Raw genomic sequence first — 27253 nt, 5'->3', positions numbered from 1 at the left:
GCATATTAAATTTAAAATATATAACTTTAATAATCCTTGCTTACTTTGATTTTGCGTACCTTATGTTTCTGTTTAATTTCTTACATATTCTGAACGAGTTTTTTATATAGGTTTCAAATAGAAACTTTCGATGAAATACCGGCATAACGACTCTCATAACAAAAAAGGAATGCTAATAACTGTATTATTTTCCCCGCAGGACAAGCGAAGACATAAAAGTACAGGGTTACGACATACCAAAAGGCACTTACATCTTAGTGAACACCTGGCTTCTCCACAACGATCCAAAATACTGGCCCGAACCTGAGAAATTCATCCCAGAGCGTTACTTGTTGGATGACGGAAAGCGGGTTAATTACCAGCCAGACAGCTACAGTCCATTTTCATACGGTGAGTCATCCATCCTTAATACATTGATAGAATATTTTTGTTGCTACCATATCATTATGATAAAATTATTTTCAAAAATTAACCAAATCTGCTGTCAAATTTATTCAGCTGTCAGATTTCATTGCAAATGTTTTCTCAAATTCTTCATATTTTATTTATGTGGTTTTTCCTAGGTTTACCTTAATTCATAAATCAGCCGATGGAACTGTTTTACATTTTATTAAATAATTTGAACTCGGATTTCTTACTATTCATTTAAATGTCTCAGTTAATTGATAACAACAACAAAGAATGTGAAGTTTGGTTTGTTTCATTATGGGTAAGCACACGATGGCTATCTGCGTGAAAAAAAGGATGCCTTCGGGGAAGACTTCGTAAAGGAAATTGGCTCGTACCAAGGTTATATAGGAGAAATATCATGAAAACGTCCATGCAGCCAGCCCGTTTGCCAGGATTTGAACCCAAACCGATCACCCAAAGTAAATGAGATATAACTGTTTAGACATTGTGATACCTTCGTGAAGGACGTTCTAAGAATAACTAGTTGATATTAACATTACACATTCGCAAAAACTATGAAAATTGACCATATTCTCCGGATTTGAACTTAGTCGAGCTAAAAATATTCAGTCAGCTCTCGCCAGTTAGTCTGCAGCTGTCTTTTGCCTTAGAAACTAGCCTTGACCTATTTTCCGTAGGGGTGTCTTGAAGGCGAATGATACACTCTTTTTTCCTGAGCCAACAGTCACCAAAAACAAAATAACAATAAAGCAACCCTTGGTTCGTCCCTATTTGAAATATACTAGCCCTGTTGCTATAGCGGCCGCAACCCAGCAGACACAGTGGCGGGAGCTGTTCTCGTAGACAGACAGTACTTCTACACTCGAAAGCTTTATGGATTGGATTGGATTATTTAATTATGGCAAAGCACACGAGGACGTTTTGCTTAAAGGGAGGGATGCCTTCGTGGAGATCTTTCTAAGGGAAACTGGCTCGTATACACGTTACACACGGAAAAAACCACGAAAATGCCCATGCAGCCAGCCTGTTCGCGGGATTCGAACCTCGGACCGAACTACCAGTGTTCAGCGTCTTTGCCGCTTAGTCGCTGGTGGGCCCGAAAGCTTTATGATTTGAAACTAAACAATCAAAACAAACATTGTTTTTCTTGACAAAATTAACACGCTTCTGAACATTAAGATTTAAAAACTTATTACATTTCAATACTGAAACACCGGCTTTATAATATGTATACTGTAAGCAAATCTCTGAAGCGAATGAAGTTAATTTGTCTCTCGTACTTTATTTTTCAAAACCCTTGTGGCTTACCTGCTTGCTGAGTTCTGGCATGAGATTTCAAGAATTCTAACAGCTCATTAAGGGTTGGTATTTCCTCAAGCTTTAATGTTCTTTCCCACCATCCTCTCGTCAAAGAATCTAATTTAAATTGCACTATTATCATTAAAATAGTATTGTTCCACTTTGAATCTCAAATTTTCAAACGGTCAAACACATTCTCTTACGGTGTCTACTAACGCTAATAACTGACTAGGATTTTCACCTTGTAAATTTGATAAATACAAGATTTTCTTTAATAACGATGAAAGTAATTCTCTCTTGTATGAAAATTTTTGACACAGTAAATTCCAAGCAATTTCCAAATTTCTATCACAAATAGTTAAACCCTGAACAATCCTTAAAGCATCTTCTTTTAAAGAGCTCTTTAAATATTGTAGCTTTTGCGCAACCGATAATCGATCATTATCCACTTTCGCCATTTTAAATAAATCGGAAAATGTTAACCATGCTTCAGCACTACCGCTAAATAGAGGCAGAATTAGCTTATGTAAGCGAGTACTCGCTGATTCACAAATTTTAGCTTCCACGCTTATATCTTTAACATTCTCAACATTAACTCTAGTTAGCGTTAAAAATAACACATCAACAGTATCTTGTATAACTTGCTGTTCTTCTATAAACACGTAAATATCTTTCTCTTTACACACTACAAAAATGTTGTTAAAAATATCCGAAATTTCAGTCATTACATTATTTAATCTGGATTTAAAAAGTTCTAACAGAGCGAAATCTGCAGAATCGTAAGTCACTGTAATTTTCTCCTTTAGTTTACTTAGCTTTAGCTACACGCTTCTTAGTCTTAAAGGTTGTAAATTCCATTATCTAATAAGAAAGATATAGAAATGCACTGAGTCACGAGATTTACTGCAACTCCGTAGTCGACGAACCCAAACCACGAGAAGACCAATTGTGAACAAAAAAAAAAAAAAAAAAAAAAAAAAAAGTCAGATGTGTCAATTGCACCAAGATGAATAAACGTTATAATACAGGCCGTCCATGCCCAACATGATAGCCGAGGTAAGAAATGCACAATGCTACCTAAAAGAGCTCGAAGGACTAAATCAACGAATATATTATGGATAGTATCCAAATAATTCAGATTAATCTTAAGCACTCCAGGAGTGCAACAAACAACTTAAAGATAAATTTTGAACAGAACAACAAACAAACTGCTTTACCATAACAGGCTATAGCATGTATCCAGGAACCGTAGACAGTACAAAACAAACTGTACGGATTCCCCACAAAATATAGGAAGTTCTACTCTCGAAGCAAAAACTGCAGTGATTATAGCGGACTCAAATCTCCCAGTTCTGGAACTTTTCAGCTCTCCGGAGATTATAGCGTTTGCAATAGGCAGTGACTCGAGATTTATACTAATCACGGTATACTGTCCTCCATCGCAGGACATTGCACCAATCCTGACAACCCTAGAAAAGTTTATGCAGGATAATAACAACATGACTACAATAATTACAGGAGATTTCAAATCCAAACGTCCTCTATGGGGCTAACATAATACGGACACACGAGGCCTCAAAGTATTCGAATTCATAGCCATCACTGGACTATCGATTGTCAACGAGATAGGGGATACGCCAACCTTCGCAGGAGTAAGTGGCAACAGCTGGATTGACCTCACACTTTGAGTAGAGACAGAATCAGGTTCGATAATTGGAAGGTAACGGACGAAGCAAACAATAGCGATCATAATAATATCTATTTTGACCTCTCCAGCATTAATTACCATAGCGAAGAACGAAAATCAATGTACATACCGACTGGCTAAGTTTCAAAAGGGAAGTCTGAAAATCTCTAGCAGACACTAGAAATCTGACAACTATCGAAGAAATCGCTAAATATATAAGAGAAGTTACCACTAGTCTCCACAAGATCTATCAAAAACCGGTTCCCTCACATAACTCGGAACCAAGACCGCGCACATGCCCATGGTGGACAAAGAATCTCACTGTTCTCAGAGGAAAGGTTAGAGCAACATGGAAGAGATTCCAAAAACTAACTAGAGAGTAAAGGGCTCATAACAGGCTGCTTTACCAAAGGGTACGTGCACAGTGCCGGCAAAAAAAGACGTCTAAAGAAAAGAAAAATAGCATGGGACATGACATGAAACAAAATCACTGTCAGCTCTCCGTTCGGAACATATTTTGATATAGCTAAAGGGAAGAGCATGAGTCCATTACAGATAAGTTCAATTCAAAAAGACGATGACACAATGAAGAATACAATTGAGGATACAATTAGGGAAATAATGAGGTTCCATTATTCCAGAAGATGAGACTCTACATATCACGCAGATATCCGGCCCAATCAACCGAGATTCCGAACTCGAAAGACGATCAGGCGTTAACATTCGAAGAAATGCAACATACGATAAACTCAACACTCAGAGGTAAAGTTCCTGGTCTGGATAGTCTCACGATTGAAACCATAGAAGAGCTTAGGCTCGCGGACGACAAACAAATTCTACCACTCTTTAACAAGTGTCTTGAATTAGGTTATTTTCGAAAGGAATGAAAAAACGCAGAACTGGTCTTGTTCCAGAAAGAGGAAAAACCAAAGTCCATGCCTAGCTCTTACAGACCTATCTGCTTACTCTCAGAGTAGGGCAAAGTCCTTGATAAGATGCTTACGCAGAGATTAATGTATTACCTGGTCAAAAACAAACTATTAAACCCCGCCCAATACGGGTTTACTAAAGAGCGGAGCACCACCAACGCCCTCAACCGTGTTCAAAACATCATCTTAAATAACCTCCATACATGTATAATATCGCTTGACGTAGCGTCAGCATTCAATAAACTATGGTGGTCAGCACTCAAAACGAAACTGAAAAACCTGCGATGTCCAAAGAATCTTTACCAACTGATCACAAGCTACCTCACAGAACGTCAAGTGAGCTACAAAAGAGGCGACCAAAATATTACGATGAATTACCACAAAGGCGCCCCACAGGGGTCTGATATTGGACCCATCCTGCGGAACATAATTGCAGACTCAGCGCTAAACATCGACTTTGGAGACAATGCTAAGATACAAGCTTACACCGACGATATTATACTCATAATAGACGGAGACAATAGGACAACAATAGAGCGTAAAGCAGACGTAGCACTCAAATTGCTTACAAATGGAGTCAAGACAACAAACTGTGTTTCAATATTGAAAAGACACAGAGTCTTTCCAAAGGACTCAAAAATAGATGCGAATCCACCACGCATAAATTGGGAAGGGCATCCACTCCGAAGCTAAGGATATCATTAAATACCTCGGATTCATGCTTTATAAGAAGCTCACGTGGGTATCACATCTTACGGAAGTCCGAGATAAGACGCATCGAATCATCAATAAACTAAACAGGATAATCACAGAGAAGTGTAGCTAAAATGGACGCCTATTAAAAAACACCTATACCTAAATGCAATTGAACGCATGATCCTCTACGGCTGCTCAGTCTGGATGACTGGCACAGCAAGAATATGTCAAAAATTTCATCAAATACAGCAAGTAAAAATCACCAGTGCTTATAACACCACCGCAACCGCAGCACTTCAGGTTCTATCTAGCACGCTCCCACTCGACCTAAAAGCAGAATTAAAAAAATCAACCTACCGACTTGTACACTACAAAGAGAACCTTCACACTAAAGAAGATTTACATCTATCCTATGCCAGCGTAGAAAGCTTCCAAGATACCCTGTCTTACATCCAGGAGATTTACCCATCCTTCCCTGATGCAAATCGCTACCTTAGGACAGCAAAGAGAGATTTTCTCTAATGGATCAAAAATTTCAGGACGAGTAGGGGCAGCGTTCATGGTCTTTTCGAACAATGAAGAAATTTATCAAGCACAATTCTATCTAAGCAACCACGCTTCAGTCTTTCAAGCCGAGTCCCTCACTCTCAAAGAAGCAGCACTATGGTTAGGTACGCTCACACTTCATTCTTCACAGATACCATGAGCGTTCTGAATGCGCTGAATTCCTTTCCTTCAAAACATCCGCACACGGCAGGCTCTTAGAGAGATCCTCTTGACGTTAGGCTCCACCATCCCTTTAAAGATCAACTGGATAAAAGGACATTCCAGGCAAAAAGGCAACGAACGAGCTGATGAACTAGCTATGACCGCAGCTCTCGAACCAGAAATTGACAAGGAAGTTCCGCTTTCCGCAGAAGTTGAAAAAAGGCTCCTCAAGACAACATTCCAAGAGACATGGTCATCACGATGGCAGGAAGAAGAGACAGGAAGATTTACTTACAACATCTTCCCAATACCTACTCTCAAGAGGCTCAAATGCAGCCGACTTTTCCTCCAGGCCTGTACCAACCAGGGGAAATTTCCAGCGTATTACAGACGATTCCTCAGACGGGACGTTCTGGCGGTTTTCGCAGGGAAGACGCGGACACATTTCATTACCTGCTCTCCTGCTATCTGACAGAGCACCTTCGACAGCAGTTCTTTGCTTCCGACTACATCACATATCTTGTGAATAGACTGTTTACAGACTATTACTGCAACAATGGCATCTTGGGATAATGAAGCAAGTGAATGAAAATAATTATATCCAAGAAACTAATGTAAAGATTAATGTAAAATGTAGAAAGGTGGCCTAACTTTCAGATTGCTGGCAACGAATAGGATGACTTCCTAACCCTGTAGTGCCATTAACTTAGTTTGGCGGAACAGATTAAGTAAAGTGACCATCTTTATCATGATTTAGAAGATTTCTATGGCATCGCAACTCGAGCTAGTCTCTATCGAGCTACCAGGAGATTATAATTACGCAGTGGTAAAGAATAAATGTGAAAAATTGCTTGCCGTTTGGAATGATAGCTATAATAATATATGAACGCTTGGCTCCATCTAGTTTCGTATAATTTTATGTTATTTTATATTCATCTAGCGAACCTCCAAGGGTATTAAAATGGGATATAACGACCTGTATAGATAACTTCAATTTAAGCTTTCTTTTTGTATTTTTCATAATTCTTTCCAGATTTCCTCCCCGTTTTAACGAAATCATTTATAGCTAGCATAGTTTTATCCACATTCCCCATTCCATTTGTAAAGGAAACTACTTTTATGCTATTTTTATTTCATCTCCCCATCTCCTCTTTTCTCTGTGTTCTAAACAAACGCCTTGCGAGACAGGTGACATCTACCTTTAGGAGAACAAACATCCAATACACATATCTTAGGATATTATATGGTGAACATGACCATTGAACCAAAACACGTAAATGGATTACCTGATTCCATTCAAATTCTCTGTTTGAGATGCTACACAGACTTCTGTTGAATGTTGATGCTATGATAGACATTTTGAAAATCTCACTATTCAGGTACAGAGGAAGTATTGGAATCTTATATGCTTGCGGTTTTCGAATTAATTCGTCTTATGTGAATGAAAAGTTTTCATCCTTGTCGATTTGTTTCGTTTGAGTGTAAATACTCATCAAGTTCTTACATCAAAATAGGATTAGTTTTCCCTTCCGTAAGTTTTATATACATAAGATGCTCTTTATAAATTAATTCTCATGGCGAACTGTAAATGTAAAGCTTCTGCCCTGAAGATATAGTGAACTTTATTCTAAAAACCAAAAATTGGTACAGTCAAATCTATACCTTCCAGAAATGCAATTGATCTAAATCTGCATCTGATCCCATTCTATTATTCCGGCTTGTGGAAAACATTCGGGTGCAAAGAAAGAGTTTAGAAAGGTAGAGATGTTGAAGAAGGATTCTTGAAATATTTCGTCATTCAAAGAAGCCATTCCCTGCCAATATCTGGACAAATGCTTCAGATAAAGGCAAATGAAGGCTTTAAATACCACAGACACTAAAGTGTGTGTGAATTTGCCGCAAACACTTTAATTTTTATTTTTTCCCCACAGACTGGAAAATCACGATTAGCAAATTTGGTAACTGCACGTAATAATAATTGCAATAAAATTTTAATAATATTTTTGTTTAAATTAAATTTATTATTAACCTCTTTTGGTAGATGTTAGAATGTTAATGAGTTTTTTCTGTAGTCCCTATTTAATTTTTACATGTTTTCGTGTAATAATATTTCTATTGGATCGGATATAGCGAACAAAACTTTCAATCTCTTGAAGTTCATTGTTGCAGAGTTCGACTGCATATGATTTGTTTGATTTTCATATGCAATATTATAGGTAGCTGCTACAGTAGAATCACCAACCGTAAAGATTTGCAAGAATAAACACATTCGTTTATTTTCAAGGGATGTAACTTTTTTCTGGTGTTAGATTTATCGCGTTTGGAATTTAGAACTGAATAATAAAACTTAAGCTTCATGGTTTATCTTGATACATTTATTAAATGGTTTCAGTTTTCATTCTTAGCAATCTCTTGTATAAAATATTACATACTAATATAATTTTTTTTTTATTAAATAGGAAAAAGAAGTTGCCCTGGTGAAATGGTGGCTTTGGTATCATTACTGCACTACTTTACTACTATAATGCAGAAGTTCAAAGTTCTACCAGAAGGAGAAAAAATAGAATACGGAACAATTTTTGGCCTCACTTGCAATCCGACGAATGTGAAACTTCGTTTCATTGCTAGAGAATAATTTTTTCAATGAACTCTGATTACGAGTAAATAAAGAAGATTCAGATAAATTTGATCTTTAAAATCTGATAGTATTGAGATTGCAATAATTAAAATAGGACTTTTGATATTTAAAAGCTGATAATATGAATCAAAAACGGACTTACACTTTGAATACTAGGAAGATTCAATGTTTTAATCGCAAGTTTCAGCTTTTGTTCGCTGAAAAGGAATAACTCATTTTATAGACTGGTGCCAAACAATTCTTTACACCATTCCAAACTTTGGGAAGAAATGTGCATTGTTTCTGGGGAAAACTGCAGTTGAAGTTTCATTCCTTATTGGCTTAACATTGTATAAATATACATTTTGACGCCCCTGTGGACATTGTATCATACGTGCAGACACTGTGTCGCCCCTGTGAACAAGCATTGTATAAATATATATGAAAATATTCCTTGTTACTAATTTTTTGATTGGTTAAAAAATTTACATTTCAAACATTTATGGGCAGAAGATTTCAAATTAACCGAAGAGTTTAATTTAACTATTGATCACCATTAATACAAATCCAGACTTATGTATGTAGCAGTTTAACCTCTTCACTCTCGACATCGAGCTAACGAAACTCCTCCGTGTGCGAGCGACATTTTCCATTTGAACGTTACTGTATGCCTGAGCATATTTTGCAGTTAAGCCTGGCATGTGAAAATAATTCCCATTAAACCTACATTTTATATAAATATTTGGACTCATGCATACGTTACTTAATTAATAGTAGTTATAACATAAACAGAAATTCCTGGTACTCAAATTTAAAATAAAATTTCTCAATAAGTGTAATATTAAATCGGCTTAATATTATAAAATATTAATTGCCTGGAATGATTATATTAACAAATTTAAATAGCTTCTAAACAATAATGAAGTAAAATTCTTAAGAATTTAAACGCAAGTGTTTATTATATGCTATTGCCATATTTACCTGCAAAACTTTTAAGGCGCTAGCGCTGCAAGAAGCGTGTCCACATTTATGAACGTGCATTTTTATCGTCGGACATTTTACTTGCACAGAATAAAACAAACACAAAATCAGAAAAATGCTAATACGCTAGAGATTCTCTTCATTAAATTTTCGCAGCATTTTGACAAAATTTATGTGAATTTAAAATTCAAAATAAAACGTTCCGTTTAATGGTATCAAATATGATACGATGGGACTACGGAAGGAAGCTGACCGTAACATGTATCATACGCTGGCAGTGAAGAAGTTAATAAGGCACATGAAAGATAAATAACGTATATTGTAATTAAAAGTGTTTAGTTAATAATTAGCCTATATTTTTTATCAATTAAATTTTGAGAATAAGTTTATTTGCTTTTGTAAATTAAAATAGGCTAGTAAGAACACGTTTCAAAGCAAAAAGAACAATGTGCTGTTTTTGTCAGACTTGTATTTTATTACGAGTCGAGTATCTGGAAATCAATAGGAGTATGTTTAATGTATTTTTAGAATTTAGTAACTATTTTTTAAAGGATCATTTAACAGCATTTACATCTTCTAGATTATATAGAGACAATTTTAAAACGTGTGATTGGGAATGCATTATGTGGATAAAAGCAAATCAAGTCGTAAGTAGTATCATATCATCCGCTGTTACTGCTTTTGCCAGACTCATTTTCTAACTTTTGCATTTTCGATAGAAATTTTGCATCATTTGATGTTTTGTTGTATAAATTTTTCTACGCTCCCAAACCAAAAGAGTTAATCTGACGGAAGAAAATAACGCTGATATATAATTTAAAATTAGTCAAAAATGCAATCTTAGTAGAAAGTGTTTTTTTCATGCAGAAGAATAGTCACCAACAGCGTCTCATTGCCTATGAAATCGTTTGAAATTTATTCAAAATCTACGACAAACTAAAACCGTTCTTTTACCTAAACGTACGCTTTTTTTAGCAAGGCCCAGTTAAGTGGAATCTGTACATTTTACCATTTTATGCAGTAAATGTTAGTTATATAGTTATTAAATGTATACAGAGAAACAAAACGTGTTCCCATTAGGTTTTATGCAAGTTCTCAAATGGAGAAATTTAAATGTTCTTATTACTCAGATTTTATTATGTTTAAATTCCTTGCTTCGAAGAATTTATTATTGTGAAAAATAGCGTATAAGCTATTGCAGCCATGTAAGTGTTCTTATCGGATTTTTCACAATTATTACATATATTGATTGAAATTTTCTGATGGTATTTCATGAGAAAATACGATAAACATAACAACTTACAGCCGAACTGTCCCCTCTTTTATATAGGGGAAAAACTATAAAAGTGAAAAACGTGTTCACTGTCTTCATATAAGGAGCTAAAAACTGCAATCGTGATTCACCACTCTCGTTTCTATCTTACTAGGGTCTTATATTGCAGATTTATTAATCAAGACACATCCCACACCATACGCCGAAGGAAACGATTATGAAAAGAACTGAAACATTGCGAAAAACGCAATCGACGACCAATAGCGTATCAGATTAGTGTTATTAGGATCATTAGTCTGATCAGATTAGTCTTAGGTCATTAATTAGACTAATCTGCCAGATTAGTCTTAGGATCATTAGCCTGATGATACTAATGATCCTAATAACTCATTAGTGTTATTAGGATCATTAATCATATTATACAGTCTGATTAAAGCAAGGCGATTCCTCAACAATATTAATAATTGCATCCTTGGTAAAGGGGTTCAATATAAAATGAAATATTTCAAAATAAAAATGATCATAGTAGTATAAACTCGGAAACTAAAAATGCAAAAAAGGAAAATATAAATATAAAATTTAATCTCCCTTTATTGAAACTTTAATTTAGAACTCATCAGGGGAAAATGAATTAAAGCTTCATAAAAGTAGATTAATATGCTTATTTAAGCGATGACTGGAGGAAAACATTGAGTTTAATTGGCACATGTACACTGAGGGGGAAAAAAGGGGGATATTTCTGTATCTCCGGTTCTACTGGACCGATTGACGAAATTCAACTTGTGGTTTTCATGACTCGAACGCGCAACTTAGGATATGTATTAGATTTACATATAGCATTGTTCTAATATAGGTTTTTTAACACAAAATCGGACTTTTTCTGAAATGAAATGCCAATTTTTTTCCATATTTCGATTCTACGACTCAAATTATGCCAAACTGTCAAGTTTTGTAAAAATTGCTTGAGTAAATTTTAAAAAAAGTAGCTCTCAAAATTTTAGTTCCTCATTGTTAATTTAATTTTTGGTGTATATTTATTAATATCTCTTTTTTTATTAAACTTATTTTATTCTTCCTTTGATATTTCGAAATTTAGGTTCACTCCAAATCAAATTCGCGGACTTTTTATGATTTATTTTTAAAATTTGTATTTTTAAATAATTTTATGATTTTTTCGGAAAACATTTTAAATTATAATCTATAAAATTTTTACCATCATTTTAATGTAAATGCATTTTTAAATATTCCTGTAAAAAATCACAGTTTTTTATTCAAAATTTCCGAAAATATACGTGAGTTTATATATTGGCACGTTTCGAAATTTGGTATATTTGTTGGAAGCGATAACATTAAATGTGGTTTAGCCACTTTGTTAAAATTATTTGAAAGAAGATCGTAGTGGCTTGAAGGTGGCTGAGTGGAAAGCATGATGACGCAATTTAGCACAACGTATCTTGAAGAATCACAATCTTTATTTTTTTTTTACGTATATCAAACCATGCTTTTGCAGATAAGATGTTTCCTAATTATATTTGAATACAAAAGTTGCATTTTGAAGTACGACATCATCTTAAGCATGTAAGCAGCAGCAGCATGGATGAAAAGCATCATGCCAGTAGGAGAGCTTATGCGAAAAAAAGGAAGAGTATCATAGAACTTCAGAAGGAAGAAGGCTGGGAAGCGGAAAAGTTTCAGTTCAGAGTTACAATTAATTTGATTGGACAAGAGGTATCTGCATTAAAACGTCACGTAACATAGAAAAATTTGGAACCTGTGAGAAAAGATGAATTTAGGGGCAGATCACCAAATTTAGAATGTTAATTTTGAGGTCGCCTATTATTTTTTGAAACAGCTATCATATTTTGTTATATCTTACATATCCCCCCCCCTTCAAAAGAAAGGATGGGTGAGCAGGATGAAAGAACAAGCATTAGAGCAGCAAAATGTGAAAGATACAATTTTGAAAATACAAAACATATTAACTTTTAAACAAAAACTATCGTCATAAAATTTTAACTGATATTTTTCCGTTCAAAAATTTGGGCCCCTTTGATGAAAAGCTCTAACCCACTTTTTGTATTGCACTAATCCACTTTGTGCACTGCATCATTGAAAATCTGGCCCTCATACCAGATTATCAATAAAAACGAGTGTCTGCTATACTGTTTTCGACACGACATATCACACTATGTGTATTACTTCTTGCATCCTCTCTTTAGAGAGGAAGTAAGAAGTGATAACACACGCCGAAGCCGCCCCCTCCAGGTAATACTCCTAACAACCCCTCAAAATTTTATCTTTTTTTTTTATTTTTGTTAGGGGATTCAACTTTGGTCAAGAAACTGGCTTGGGTTTTTGCATATTTTCTATACCGACCACGATCCTCTGACCATAGTTTAGCACAGAAGTACTACGACACACACACACAAACACATATTTTTCACATTTTTAGAAAACCAAATATTTTCTTTCTTAAATTATTTTGTAACAATTTTTTTTCTTTCTTTTTTCTTCTTGTAGGATAATATTAATTTCTAGTTTCCAAAATTCTAGCAAAGACTTTAACTTGATCATACAAGTTATATGTCTTAAATTTTAATTTTGTAGTATTTTGTATTTTTACACAAAACACTTTGACAATGTACAACGCCAAAAGCCGGTTGCCTTTTATTAGTTTTTTTTATATTTTGTACCTAGCACCCCCCTAACTATCAGCAATCTAGTAACGCTGATCTGTTGGAGAGGACATGCCAAAAATTTTATTCAAGGTGTTATTTATTGTCTTATTAAATTATATTATTAGAGATTTATATTGAATTGTTTTCTTAATGTATTATATCATAATGTTTCGTATTGAATTTTAAAATTACTTTAAAATATGTCAATGTATTGTTAATTACCTACGATGAGAAGAATGAAGGCACATTATGCATAAATTGTATATCTTCTAAGTTTTATATAAAAAAAATTTCCCCGCAAAATTTTTAAACATCTTCTATTCAAAAATTATTATGAAACCATATTCATTGAAAAAGGTGATAATATTTGTGAGCTTATTGTTATCTTGTAGACTTATTGGCATCAACTTATTGGCATACTTCAACCAGTATCTTCCTTCGATGAAAAGGACTTTACAAACTTTTCAATGCACATTTTGAGAAAAATTGAGGGCTTTTATGATTGTAATTTATTATTATTATTCTATATATTATTGTCGTATAGTTCTAAATTTAGTTATAGATTATATGTTTATTTAAAAATAATTGTAAAATTATATAATTCAAAAATTTTATAATTATATGAGAAAGATCATGATTTATCATAGGGCATAGTTAAAGCCTGTAAAGCTATGTCCTTGGATGTTTCTTCATGTCTTTCTTCATACTTCTTGCTTCACTAATCTACTAATGCTTTGCTAGCCCGGCCTCTTGTTTTTGAGGGGGGTGGGAGATGTAAAATATAAAAAATAGGACGGCTTTGCTCTATGTCTATGCGAACAAGCAACCTTTAATTAACTTTCCGCAATTTCAAGACCTTCCACCTAGACCAGTACTTTCCAGAACATTCAGCCTATTACGTAACCGCTTCTATAAATAGAGAACTCGCACGATTTTGCGTCAGAGAGAGAGAGACCGCTTTCTCCCTTTCTTGCTAAGATCTATGCTTCTGCTCCTCTGCCTTTCTTCGTTCGAATTATGACGCAGTGAATTTAAATTTAATCTTATTTAGTAAGAGTGATGATATGCCTTTCAACTGAATAAAGACGTGGAATCAAAACAATTAACTTCTGTGTCGTCCTTGGATTGCAAAGCTTCACTCATGTGCCCGACTGCCAATACAAACATCATTAATTAATTACAATATTAGAGCAAAGAGTATTATAATAATACCATAAATTAAATAATTATAAAGTGTGGTGATGGCGATAAGGAGCGCGCCTTGCGCCCTCCGATAAGTGTGGCAACCCTAGAGGAGAAGTTTCTTACGAGTAGCGAGCAGAGCAAAACAGGCAGGCTGTCGGGGAGTATGCGCGATGTTCCTAAATAAAGTTTAATTTTTATTGTGAACTATGTCTTGTTAATATTATATTAATGCAGTAAGAACATAATCTGTGATATGGAATTCGAGGATTGGTGGTAAAACATAACAGGAAATTTCCATAATGGTAACCCGGACTGTGTTAAATCGTATGAACAGTTCTCAAGCACTTTCGGTTTTGACTACAAGCCATCACTCAAGATCTCCAAACCAGAAGTAATGGATTACATCGGTTTTCATCCTCCGAATCACAGATGAGTACTAATTATAGATCATTTTATAATTCTGTTTTCTACTTATCATTTAATTTAATTTTCTTTAGTTAAATTTTTGCTTTTATTTTGGCTTAAAAACCTTGCACAATGTCTGATGTTCATGCCGTCCAAATTCCGGTTTATAACCGATCAGACCCATCTTTATGGTTTATTATGTGTGAAAGTACTTTTGCTCTTGCCACCCCCAAACCTATCACAGAATCCATTACTAAATATAATTATGTAGTTTCTCATCTTCCTCCAGATATCGCATCACTAGTACGGGATTTACTTATGAAACCAGACCCTATTGATCCATATGCAAAGCTTAAAACTGAGTTAATAAATCGTTCAGGAGAATCTTCTCAGCAAGAAATTCGCCAATTATTATCTGGAGAAGAATTAGGTTCTCGAAAACCTTCCGATTTGCTTAGAAATATGAAACGTCGAGCAGAATCTTTAAATGTTCCTGATAACTTAATGTTAGAATTATTCCTTCAACGTTTGCCTTCGACTGTTCAGTCTATTTTGGCAGCGGTGTCCAATTTAACTGTAGATAAAGCTGCAGAAATTGCCGACAGAATTTTAGAAGTAAATCCAACCCCAGGGACTTGTGCCGTTTCTCGCACAGTCGATCAGTCTCTTGAGGATAAATTATTTAAACAAATAGAAAAATTAAACAAACGTATTGATCGCATTTCTCTTTCTCGTGGTCGCTCGCCAAATCGCGGAGATCGCAATAAGGAAAGTAGCAATTCCAAAAGGAGAGATTATTCTGTTTGCTGGTATCATAGACGTTTTGGGAAAAAGTGTAGAGATGACAAATGTACAAAACCTTGTTCATGGCAGGGAAACGAAACCAGCAAAGAATAGAGGCGACTTATTCTTTGCCTCAAGTTTCACGGCTCCTGTTCGTTCGTGACCGTAGAACAAACCTTTCATTCTTGGTCGATACCGGCTCTGACGTGTCCTTACTTCCAGCAAATAATTCTCAAAAACGGAATTCGTCCCAACAAACACTTTTCGCTGCTAATTCTTCTACTATTCATGTTTATGGTAAAAAAACACTTTCTTTGGATTTCAAATTAAGACGACAGTTTACATGGACTTTTCTTATAGCAAATGTTAGTACACCCATTCGTGGAGCAGATTTTCTCCATTTCTTTGAATTGGTGCCTGATCTCAGAAACAAATGTCTCAAAGATTTAAAAACGCATTTTAAAACCGTCGGTTGCGTGAAAAATGCAAGCATTTATTCAGTAAAAACTGTATTTAATGATACACCATATCACAAAATTTTAAAAGAATTTCCTTCAGTTACTAGATTACCAGATCCTAACCAACCTGTTAAACATAACACCGTTCATTATATCATAACTAAAGGTCCACCTGTGGTTGCAAAACCTCGTCGGTTAGCTCCAGATCGCTTAAAAATAGCAAAACAAGAATTTCAAACTATGATGCAATTGGGGCGTTTGAGACCTTCGAGCAGCAATTATGCATCCCCACTTCACATGGTTCCAAAAAAGGGAAGTCTGGAATGGAGACCTGTAGGAGATTATCGAGCATTGAACGCTCAAACAATAAAAGACAAATACCCTATTCCATGTTTAGCCGATTTTACTGCTGCATTGCACGGTACTAAAATTTTTAGTCATGTCGACCTGATTAAGGCATACCATCAAATACCAATTAACCCAGCCGACATCCACAAACCGCCATATGCACACCATTCGGTTTATTCGAAAGTATCCGTATGCAATTCGGCTTATGCAATGCATCTGCGACTTTTCAACGTTTTATAGATGAAGTCACGCGGGATTTAGAAGGCGTTTACGCTTTTGTCGATGACTTGCTCATAGCCTCTAAAGATTCTGAGGAACATTGCAGGCATTTGAAAGCTTTATTTTCCAAACTTCAGGAATATGGACTTTGCATAAATGTTTCAAAATGCACCTTTGGTCAAACATCTATTGATTTCTTAGGTTTTCACCTTAGTGAAAACGGAATTGAACCTCTTCCTGACAAAGTCAAATGTATTTTAGATTTTCCTCAACCTATCACTCTCACTCAGCTTCGCCGATTTTTAGGCATGTTTAACTTTTACAGATGTTTCATACCTAAAGCAGCACATATTCTTTCTCCTTTAATAAAATTGTTAGAAGGCTATATTAATAAAAAGAAATCTCGTTCTCGTGTTCAGGATTCATCCCCACAATTAAATTGGAACGAGAATGCTGAACAAGCCTTTATTGCTGCCAAAAATGCCATTGCTCAGGCTACCCTTTTGAGACACCCTATTCCCGGAGCCCAGCTAAGCATCTGGGTAGATGCCTCAGACGTCGCAATAGGCGGCACACTTATGCAGTTGTCTCAACAAACATGGGAACCTATAGCATTTTTCTCTATGAAACTCAATAAAAGTCAACAGAAATGGTCCGCGTACGATAGGGAATTATTTTCTATTTATTCTGCAATTAAGAAATTCCGACACATGTTAGAGGGCAGAAATTTTATAATTTATACGGATCAAAAACCGTTAATATACGCTTTTAAACAGAACCCTCATAAATGTTCACCTCGACAATTGCGACATTTAGATTTTATTTCTCAGTACTCTACTGATATTAGGCATGTGCAAGGTTCAAAAAACGTCGTTGCTGACGCTCTTTCAAGAATCGAAATTGATTCCATAACAAAATCTCCATAATATTAGAGCAAAGAGTATTATAATAATACCATAAATTAAATAATTATAAAGCATACCAATTATATTTTTTTATAAAATACATCAATAATAGTCAAGATGTCTGAACTAGACTAGAAAATTTAATATCGGAATCAAAGTGTGTTAAAGTGTGCTATAAATATTTTCCGGTAATTAAAGTAATCATGTAAATGTTTGCAGAAATTAATAGTTAAATTAAAAAAAAAACTTAGCATGAAATCTATTATAACAACATTACTATGCGTTTGGAACACTGACGTATAAATTGTAAATAAATTTAAATTATTGTGCTAAGAAGTTTTTTCTAAAATTTATCTAGAAGAAAAGAATTAGATAAACAAGACTGCAAATTAATGTAATCAAGAAGCCTCTCAATAAATACAAGCTTATTTTTTTAACCAAAAACTAAAAATTGGGATGCAAGAATTTGTGTAATATACTTAAAAATATCTGAACATATAATTAATTAGAAACGTATAATTAAATTAATAACAAGTTAATTAACAGCATTAAGCTTAATTTCATTCAATCTAAAACAAGCATTCGATCTGGAGCTCCGCATAACTTAAGTTTTATTGCTATTTTATGTAGATTTAAGTATAAAATAAATATTTTCACTCTTGAAACAAGTGAATAATGTACTGAATGTTAACAAGAATTAAAATGCCGTGGTTAAAAATATAACTACTAGATACAGTGGTTAAAAATATAATTAGAAGGTACTGATGAAAAAACTATAAATGAATTCTATTATAAATCACATGAACTTGTTGCATTATAAATTACAACAGTTAGAAATATTATTAGCGTGATTTAGCGACCATCTTTGTTAACAAATAATTAGTTTTACGAATAATTCAGCCTGAAACTAGGTTAGAAAATAAGCTGCATGCTGAAGATTAAGCTTTACCAAGGTATTAGAAATATCTTCTCTTAGCTAGAGTTATGATGCAGGAAATTGTAAAAATTATACTTTAACTATAAATTGGCATAAATACAATACAAAATATATAAATTCTACATAGATGAAAACTTGAATACAGTGCAACAATATGCGAAAAAGCAATGGATAAAGATATTAATATAAGGGAGTTCGAATTTTTTTTGTTAATTATGAAAATTCTACAGATGCTCATAATTATCAATTATTAATTAAATCTGTATTAGAAATTAAATGTATGCCAAAGTACATCAGGTAGAGTAACTGGAAAATGGAATAAATATTTAAACTTTTCTAGTATTAAAATATGGAATTTGTAAGAAAGTTAAATAACCTTAAAATATATTCAATGACTAAAAATGGAAAGTTTAATACAGGAATATATTGCAATAATATTGGTGTGAGTTTAGAACCACTTAAGAAATCCAATTTTTTGATTTAATAAAGGGAATTGTTTAAATTAAATTAGAACTGTGTACCTAAAATGGTAAATTTGAAAGTTAAAACCATTCTGCAATCTAAGAAGATTTGTTAATATTTATCTAGACAAGAAACTTATTTAAGGTACGCTACAAATCCGATATTTGATAGGTTGATTATGTAGCAGTTTTGTGTATGTCATTAATCAATCAATTTTATTATTCAATTTTATCCAATCAATTAATTTTATTATATATATATATATATATATATAATTTATTTACTAAAGAAATATTTATTATATAATTAATTTCCATTCATTAGTATTTTCAAAAAAATGTTAACAGACGGTTTCACTCAAATAAGAGCTCCACAACATACATCCCTCAAGATTTCCTAGTCCCGCCCACTCCCATAAATTACTTCACACAAGTCTTACCGACTGATATAATTCAAAGCCCCCGCTGCCGATAGAGAATTTCGGAAACACAATCCTTCTGAGTCAGACGGGAAGAAAACACTTTGCCCACTTCCCACTAAAAGGAACGTAAGTTAATTAATGCATTTTCTGGCCTTTTATATCTTCATGTACATTCCCTTTTCTTATTATATTTTTTTAATTTAAATTTTTAATTTTTATTCTTTGATTTGTTTTTGCAAAGATTGCATTATATTTCTTATATTTTGTAATTTTCTAATGTTTATTTCAATTACTTTGAATTCCATTTCATAATGCCAATTTCCAATGTTTAATTTTTACAAATAGTTTTGAATTAAGATGCATAAACACGAGGGTGTCGGGGGACAATTACTCGAGCAATATCAATTTTACTGCAGAAATTGCTTTTCACTCAAAATTGAATTAGCTAAAATACTTAATCGGAATGAGTTCTTAATTTCTCTGCATTGGTTCTTAATCCCTTCTATTCATGGAAATGTTTGGCCTAGCTTGAATTACCGGTTTGGTATCGCCTTATTACTCGAGTAAAGAACGAAACACCTTCATCTTTATTTCTTAATTATTGTTCATTGAACGGGAGTTGGTTTGTTCCCCCTGAAAAGTCAACTAATTTCCGATCAATGGCAATGGTTACTTGCATTTAATTTAATTACTTGCTTTTAATTTATTTCTTTTTACAATTGAAATTTTGTTATTCATGTTTTAATTCAAGTCCCCGTTAAACATTTTTAACAATTTACATTCAAGTTACTTTAAAACAATTTTCGCAATTGAACTTACTAACTATGGATTCACTCTATTAAGATAATTCTACTAAAACTAATCTTAGGAGATAATATAATCAATATTTCTTTAGTAAATAAACTAGTATATATATATTAGCGACTAAAATCTACAACTTGGAAAGTTTTTAATTCTTACAGAGAATAAAAAAGATCTGACTCATTCTTTTAAGCATCACAAAACTTTAAAATCAGTGTAAAAGAAATTCATTTTTACTTTAGCACATGGCAGATTTTAAATTAGTATTTGTTTTGTATGCACAATTTTTACAATATAGATAAACGAAAATACAGGCTTGCAGTCTCAATAAAATGTCCCATTAATGGCGATAAATGACATTTTGTAGCACCCAATCTTCTTGAGAATTCAAGTTCTTAAAACGATGGGACAGGGAAACGTCGCGCAGTTCGTTGATCAGATAAAATGGGGGGAGGGATCTTCGATCAAATTTCGCGCAATTAGTACTCTACCATTTTGCAGTTTTTATAGAAATAACAGATGAGCTTCTTTGTAAAACATAAAATTTTATTCTCAATTCACAAATATAGGAAATTTAAATACAATCCTATCCGTTACACTTTCACACTTCAGCTCACTATTACAGTTGCTTTCTCTATAAATTTTTCATGCAACTACTAGCTGGTAAAATTTTCAGAATAACAGTTTTAAACAATTTCTGACGTTGCTGAGCAACGGTTACATGATACAAATATGGAGCTGCCCTTCCAATATCAAAGGATAATAAATATAATTATTTATGAAATAATAAAAAGATTACAAAAAAAGCAATTCGAATTTCATCAATCGACCCAGTAGAACGGGAGATATTGAACTTCCCCTTTTTTTTGCATTGTGTATCAAAAGAATATGATAACAAATCTCTTTTATAGAAAAGTACTATTAACTGCAATTAATACTAACCGCAGTTTGTGTTGTTTTCTTTTCCATTCTTCCCAAAGTGTTTGGAAATCCCTTTTCCTTTATCAGAAAGATTTATCCAGATATTGGCAGATTACGCCTTCTTAGAATGCCGAACCACTGCAGAAATGCTTTTTTAACATCTCTGTGTTCCACCTATTTCAACTTTTACCTCGTATCCGAATATTTTCCACCAACAGAAATAATAGAGTTTTGATTTTTTTCATATACCAGCTGTTGATTTGAATGAATTCTATCTCTGGCAGATATCAATTTGACTGCATCCATTTTTGTATTTTTCTAATAATGTTCACCTTCTCTTCAATGCAGAATCTTTAGCTTTTATCTCGCCTTGCGGATATAGTCAGAGAATATGTGAGAGTTTTGTTCGCTTGGAAAATATAGAAAAAGGAAGATAGATTCGTGACCTGCGTATCATATCCAGTGTCCATTTAGAACACAAACATTTCTCCCAAGATATGTTTGGTTGCGATGGAAAGATTTAACAACCTTTGCAAAGAGTATCATATTTATTGCAAAAGAACCAAAGGATATAAATCCTATTCGAAAGATTGAACACGTAGATAATTTGTGCTCAAACAAAGTAAGCCGAAAATGATCTCATTCACTAAAAAAAGAATTATCCGAGAAGCTCAAAGAGAGAATTTGAACGGAATCCGAGACTTCATTCAGATTTTGGTTTCAATGGTCATGTATACCATATGGTGTCGTAAGATCTGCCTACTGTATCTTCGTTTTTCTAAAGTTGTGTGTCACCCATGTCTCGCAAATCTTTTGTTTAGAACACAGAGAAAAGTGGGAATGAAAGGAAAAGAAAAACAGGGTAAAGTTTTTTAATTTGAGGATAGGCAATCCTAATATAAGTGGATGATTTTAAGAGTTAGCAACGTTTTTCCTTAAGCTTTTAAAAATATGAACAATACAAATACGTTTACATATTCTTGGCCGTTCACTATGACAGTATAAAATAAAATAGCACTAAATGTATAGGAAACTGGAGGTGATCAAAATATTTGTTCCTTGTATCCGGAGGTTCCTTGTAAACCGTGTTCATTATAACGGCGTTCAACTGTATTTATTTATTTACAAATGATTAGCTTTTGGTGCCGCAGTCATTAGCAGTTGTATTTCTCAGTTATCGTGGATGACAGAATTAAGACTACTGAGTGCAGAGAAACGTATCTAAATGTTTTTGTCCATGCGTTGTCCAGAGTCAAAAGCGAATTGTCGAGTCTAATGTAAAAGATATGGGCGATCACGTTCAGTCGAAAGATGGAATGCTGTCATAGCTTTAACATAAGCAGATCCGAGATATTATATCTCTTGTCTAGAGACCAACCAAGACGTTCCCCCTATAAATTTGTCTGCAGACTTGTGTCAGGAATCTTGCTAAATTTCCCGGCTAAGGCATTGCTGGTATTTTCCGTTTTCTACTTTGAAAAGCCCTGAGGATTGGCCCACTAGCTCTGAACAATAAAGATGTTGAACGCTAGTAGTTTGCCCTGCAATCGATTCCAGGCGTATAGGTTGGTTACATGGCGTTTTCCTGGATTTTCCTCAATTGTAATGTGCAAATGAGCCAGTTTTCCCTACAAGGCAGCCATGAAGGTATACCTTCCTCGAGGCAAAGCCGTCTTGCACTTTGCCATAATCAAATAAGCAAAACCAAACCTAAAGGATTGTTCAGACGAGGCCTTTGAGTTCATAAGGGATATAAGCCGAGTTTCATTCAAGCAAACCAGACCCTGCATACTTCACTGAAACAGGTATAATTATTTTTCCTAAATGTTCTATCTGCTCAATTTTATCCCAACTTGGCATAAGAATCACTAATCAGAGCGACGCAGACGCGAACTGATATTCGGTCGATGATTTTCGCAGAGTCAGGTGCATATTTAAGCAACCTTCCCTTCCCTGATTGGCTATATCTTAAACTCTACACTGCAGTTGAGAACGAACTTTTATACTTTAAGCCTATGACAATACTGACGGACATATTTTCATCTGAACACATTCTAATAGATTCTACACATTTGCTATCAGTGAAATGGATTACATTCTGCCATCTCTGCAAATTTTACCCAGAATTGATAGAGAACTGTTTAATGAAGAAGAGCTGGAAATTGTTGAAAACGGTGAAATGGGGGTTTTGTATTTATGGGAGAATATCATTATGAATTTTAGAAATGAAAAACTACTTATAAAATTATATTTCTTATTCTTTATATCTAAAAAAAATAGTTAAAACTCTGAATTCGAATGCAGTATAGTTTTTGGATGCAATTATTATCAGTTTGGTGCCTTTGCGAAATCCGTGAAAAATGAATTTTGCGAGTAACAACATAACGCTAGAATAAATCGCGAAAATAACGAAAAATTTATAAACATTGTCAGATATAGCAATTGCAATAACAGATAAAGATTTTTTTCAAATTCATCTTATCTGCCTATTTGTGACATTTTCACAAAATGTCCTTAGGTAATGGGGACGAGGATAACAAACTTGCAATATCATATCTGATGTTACCTTTGAAAAATTATCTATTTATTATCAGACTTTAGCTGAAAATCCACACGAAATCTTTCTTCTTTTGAATCGTGTGAAAAAATAAATATCGATTGTGATAAATAAAACAATGATAATATAAAGTACAAGAGATTTTGATACAAAATTGAACACTGTTCTATCCCTGTAACTGAAAAACTAAATTTTCTAATTTCTAGATGGCACTCAGTTCCATTTTACAAGCTATTCAAAATGCCATGAACATCCCTGAATTGCGAAGTACTAGCATGATTTTAACGGTAATAGTATCTCTTTGTGCTCTTTGTGGAATAGCATACTTTTTTGCTGGCAGAAAGAAATACAAACTACCTCCTGGCCCAACTGGCTTGCCAATTGTGGGTTATTTACCATTTGTGGGTAAGGAACCACAAAAGACATTTGCTGCACTTGCCAAAAAGTATGGAAATGTGTTTGGGTAAGTGTTATGGTTTCAGTGATTATTCTGATGTCGAAGAGTTTATTCTTCTAAACTATTATATGTTTATTAGTCACACCCTGATTTAGTTCATTGTAATTAGAATTAAGAAAGATTCATTTATTTCTGTTTACGTACATTTTTTTAATGTTTCAAAATATTTATCCATTTATATTTTACCTTATCTTGAACTTATTATTTATATTAACTTATCTTGAAGGTCATATGAACGTTTAAAGCCTCATTCTCTATCAAAAATGTTATCTTTATATATTAATATGCATATACTCGTAGAAAGTTTAATTTTTTTAGTTTAATTACAATTCAACATTTCTAATATATTGAAATCATTTAATCATTGATATACGTAATAAGATTTCGTTTTTCCATGTTAAATATATTTGTATGCGTATCCACATAAAATAGCAGACATTTTTTAGACGCAATTTGTAAAAATCGTATTTTCTATTACCCGACGTTTTTTAATTACTGTTCCTTTCAAAATTCCGTTCATCAAAACGTATCTTGTTGAGAGCAGAAAAGGAAGGGAGAAATTCTAGAACAATGGTAATTCCAGAAATTATTGCTCAGAAAAATTTCATTCAAAATCTTTTGTAAGATTACAATTAAACTGTTCTTAACTAAAAGTTTTATGACACGAAAAATTAAAACCTTCCAAATTTACTATTCTTATGAGTTTAAAGTAAATAATAATAAATGAGTTCGAATCAATTTGTTAAGGTATTTTAATTTGAAAGAAAAATTAAGGATCAAATGTTACGTACAGTGAAACTTTTTACTTCTGAATATATTAAAGATTTTCTGCTTCATGCAACAGCAACATCTCCTAGATCATTTCAAGGATAAATTGGGTAGTAAGGAAGTATAATGTTAGAGAAAGACATAAAAATTCGAAGCTATCCTAGACAGGTTTTTTAATTTAAAGGCTAAAGTTAATTTTAAAAAAAAATATTAACTTTCCAGCATATAAGAATAAAAAACAGAGCTCACCCAGAGTGAGTGTGTGTATTATATATATATATATATATATATATATATATATATATATATGCGTACGTTTGATGCACCCAATTGCAGCAAAACAGAGATATAATAACACTTCCAGATATAAAATTTCAACGTTTTCTACGGCAAATTGTTTTTGAGTTATGCGAGCTACATACATACGTACGTACGCACCGACGTCACAAAAATGTCTCTCCTTAATCCATTTTAAATCAGTTTTACAACCCGTTTTTGAAAAAAGATCCTTTATTCTGTCTATACGTACAGATGCCACGCAAGAAATTGTTCAAATAGTTTCAAGACCACTCAAAATAGATATTTTTCTTGAAATGTGATGGCCCAAATTTTCTGCCATTATAATACTTCCTTTGCTTCGTACAAGGAAGTAAAATCAATGGAAGATTATTCGGGAGTGGAATGTATACTAGATTAATAACGTAATATTAAGTAAATAAAAATTATATAGAGAGAAAATGAAAATGAAATCGAAGAACATGACTCACGTTTGGAAGTCTTTATCGGTTGATTAGAGAAGCTTATATTCACAAACATTAAAGCGCGTGGGCTAATAAACCATTTCGTTTTATCAATGGAAACTTTCTCATGTAGTGAAAAGTGTGACACCTGCTTGGAGGTATTAAACAAATAACGCACATGGATATAGGTTCAATGCATGCAAACAGCAGTCGTCCGAATTTTTCTTAAAATGCCTTTTTTATCTTTATAAGGTGTCGTTATTTAAATTCTACTATTCTATTTGTGCATCACATGAATAAATATAACATAAATTATTACATATGCCGAATCTGCTGAGCTTAAAGATATCACACATGATAACCTGATGGCTGGTACCACTCAAATCTATCCAATATCCTGGTAGCCTTAATATTTAAATAAAATTCTAGTCTTTAAAGATTAACTTCCAGTCGATATTACAACCAAGCAACACTGCTAAGTGTAAGAAAATATTATCTCTAAGCGATATAACTCCGTCAGAAAAGTGTATGCATACTTTGACAGATGTTATCTGCGTATTGAATTATCATTACTGTATGTAGCATGGTGTTTTCTAAATAGATATCGGGTACACTTGTGACCGTAGCATCTGATGCATGACGTATGTGCTAGTGAATCGAAATGTCTGAAGGCACGCATGATATCTGAGGAACGGAAGTGAATTTTTAAAGCTCTATTATAACTTGAATTTGTTCAAGTAAAGTTCAACGTCAGTGGAGGTGCTAGTTTCTAATATAGCCTTCAACTTACTTGGAAATTACACAGTTTCGTGATAAGTTTGAGATGCGTGGTAGCATTTGCAATGTGCATAAAGGGTTATCCGGAAGACGTCATACAGCTACAAGCTCTGCTACGTTAAGTATGGTTTTAGAAAAGCTTGCAATATCGTATGGTTTTAGAAAAGCTTGCAATATCGTATGGTTTTAGAAAAGCTTGCAATATCGTATGGTTTTAGAAAAGCTTGCAATATCTCCTAGTTAGTATAATACGTAATGCGCACATGAGACGGGGATTAGTAGTGCGAGTGTATGAAGGTAAGTGGCAAGTATCCATCCCAACATTATTGCGTGCATTAAATGAAGATGATCCGAATTGCTAAAAGTAGTTTTGCAAACGGTTTTATTACGTTATAATACGGATGAAGTTTGTCTGGTCTAATAACCCTAATTCCTACTTAACAGATGAGTGAACCTACAATATTATATTTACTGGGCACGAGAGAACCCGCACGTTCATGTCGACGAGTCAATCAATCTACCTTGGTTTAATGCTTTGTGTGGATTGCCATCTTGAAATTTAATAGGACTCTTCTTCTAAGGAAATAACAATTACTGGTGAAGGTTATTTGGAAACGCTACCCATACCGGTTTTACCAGTTATAGGTGTATTTTATAGAAACAGAAACAGTTCTTCTACCTACAAGATTAGGCACTATCACCGAAGTATGCGGGTTTTCCTAGACGAAAATCTGTGGAAATAATGGAGAGGATGAAGAGGTGCATTTGAGTTCCCAATCACGTTTACCAGATTTAACACCCCTGGACCTCTATTTCAGGAGGATATTGAA

General features: G+C 33.8%; 2 protein-coding genes across 4 annotated transcripts in view; both read left to right on the top strand.

Annotated features, from left to right (window-relative positions):
* LOC118199122 (cytochrome P450 2J6-like) overlaps window positions 1-8799 on the top strand; it is a 58594-nt gene extending 49795 nt beyond the window's left edge. Inside the window, exons 5-6 of the mRNA XM_035370925.2 lie at window positions 200-390; window positions 8190-8799. Of these exons, the coding sequence (XP_035226816.2) occupies window positions 200-390; window positions 8190-8365 (367 nt within the window). The 3' untranslated portion in view covers window positions 8366-8799. The remainder of the gene's footprint in view (window positions 1-199; window positions 391-8189) is intronic.
* A 14936-nt stretch (window positions 8800-23735) lies between these two features.
* The window catches only part of LOC118199131 (cytochrome P450 2U1-like), a 31880-nt gene continuing 28362 nt past the window's right edge, over window positions 23736-27253 (top strand). Inside the window, exon 1 of one of the 3 annotated variants that reach the window (XM_035370937.2) lies at window positions 23736-24144. In XM_035370937.2, the coding sequence (XP_035226828.1) occupies window positions 23888-24144 (257 nt within the window). In that variant the 5' untranslated portion in view covers window positions 23736-23887. Of the gene's footprint in view, window positions 24145-26337; window positions 26721-27253 lie in introns of those variants that run through there. The other 2 variants (XM_035370944.2, XM_085825627.1) reach the window with 2 other exon arrangements.

This window comes from Stegodyphus dumicola, chromosome 10 (genome assembly GCF_044657685.1).
Source record: "Stegodyphus dumicola isolate Sdum_Otavi_A_Nest chromosome 10, ASM4465768v1".
NCBI lineage: Eukaryota > Metazoa > Arthropoda > Arachnida > Araneae > Eresidae > Stegodyphus > Stegodyphus dumicola.
The sequence above is the reverse complement of the archived record's forward strand: the minus strand, read 5'-3'. Positions and strand labels throughout refer to the sequence as shown.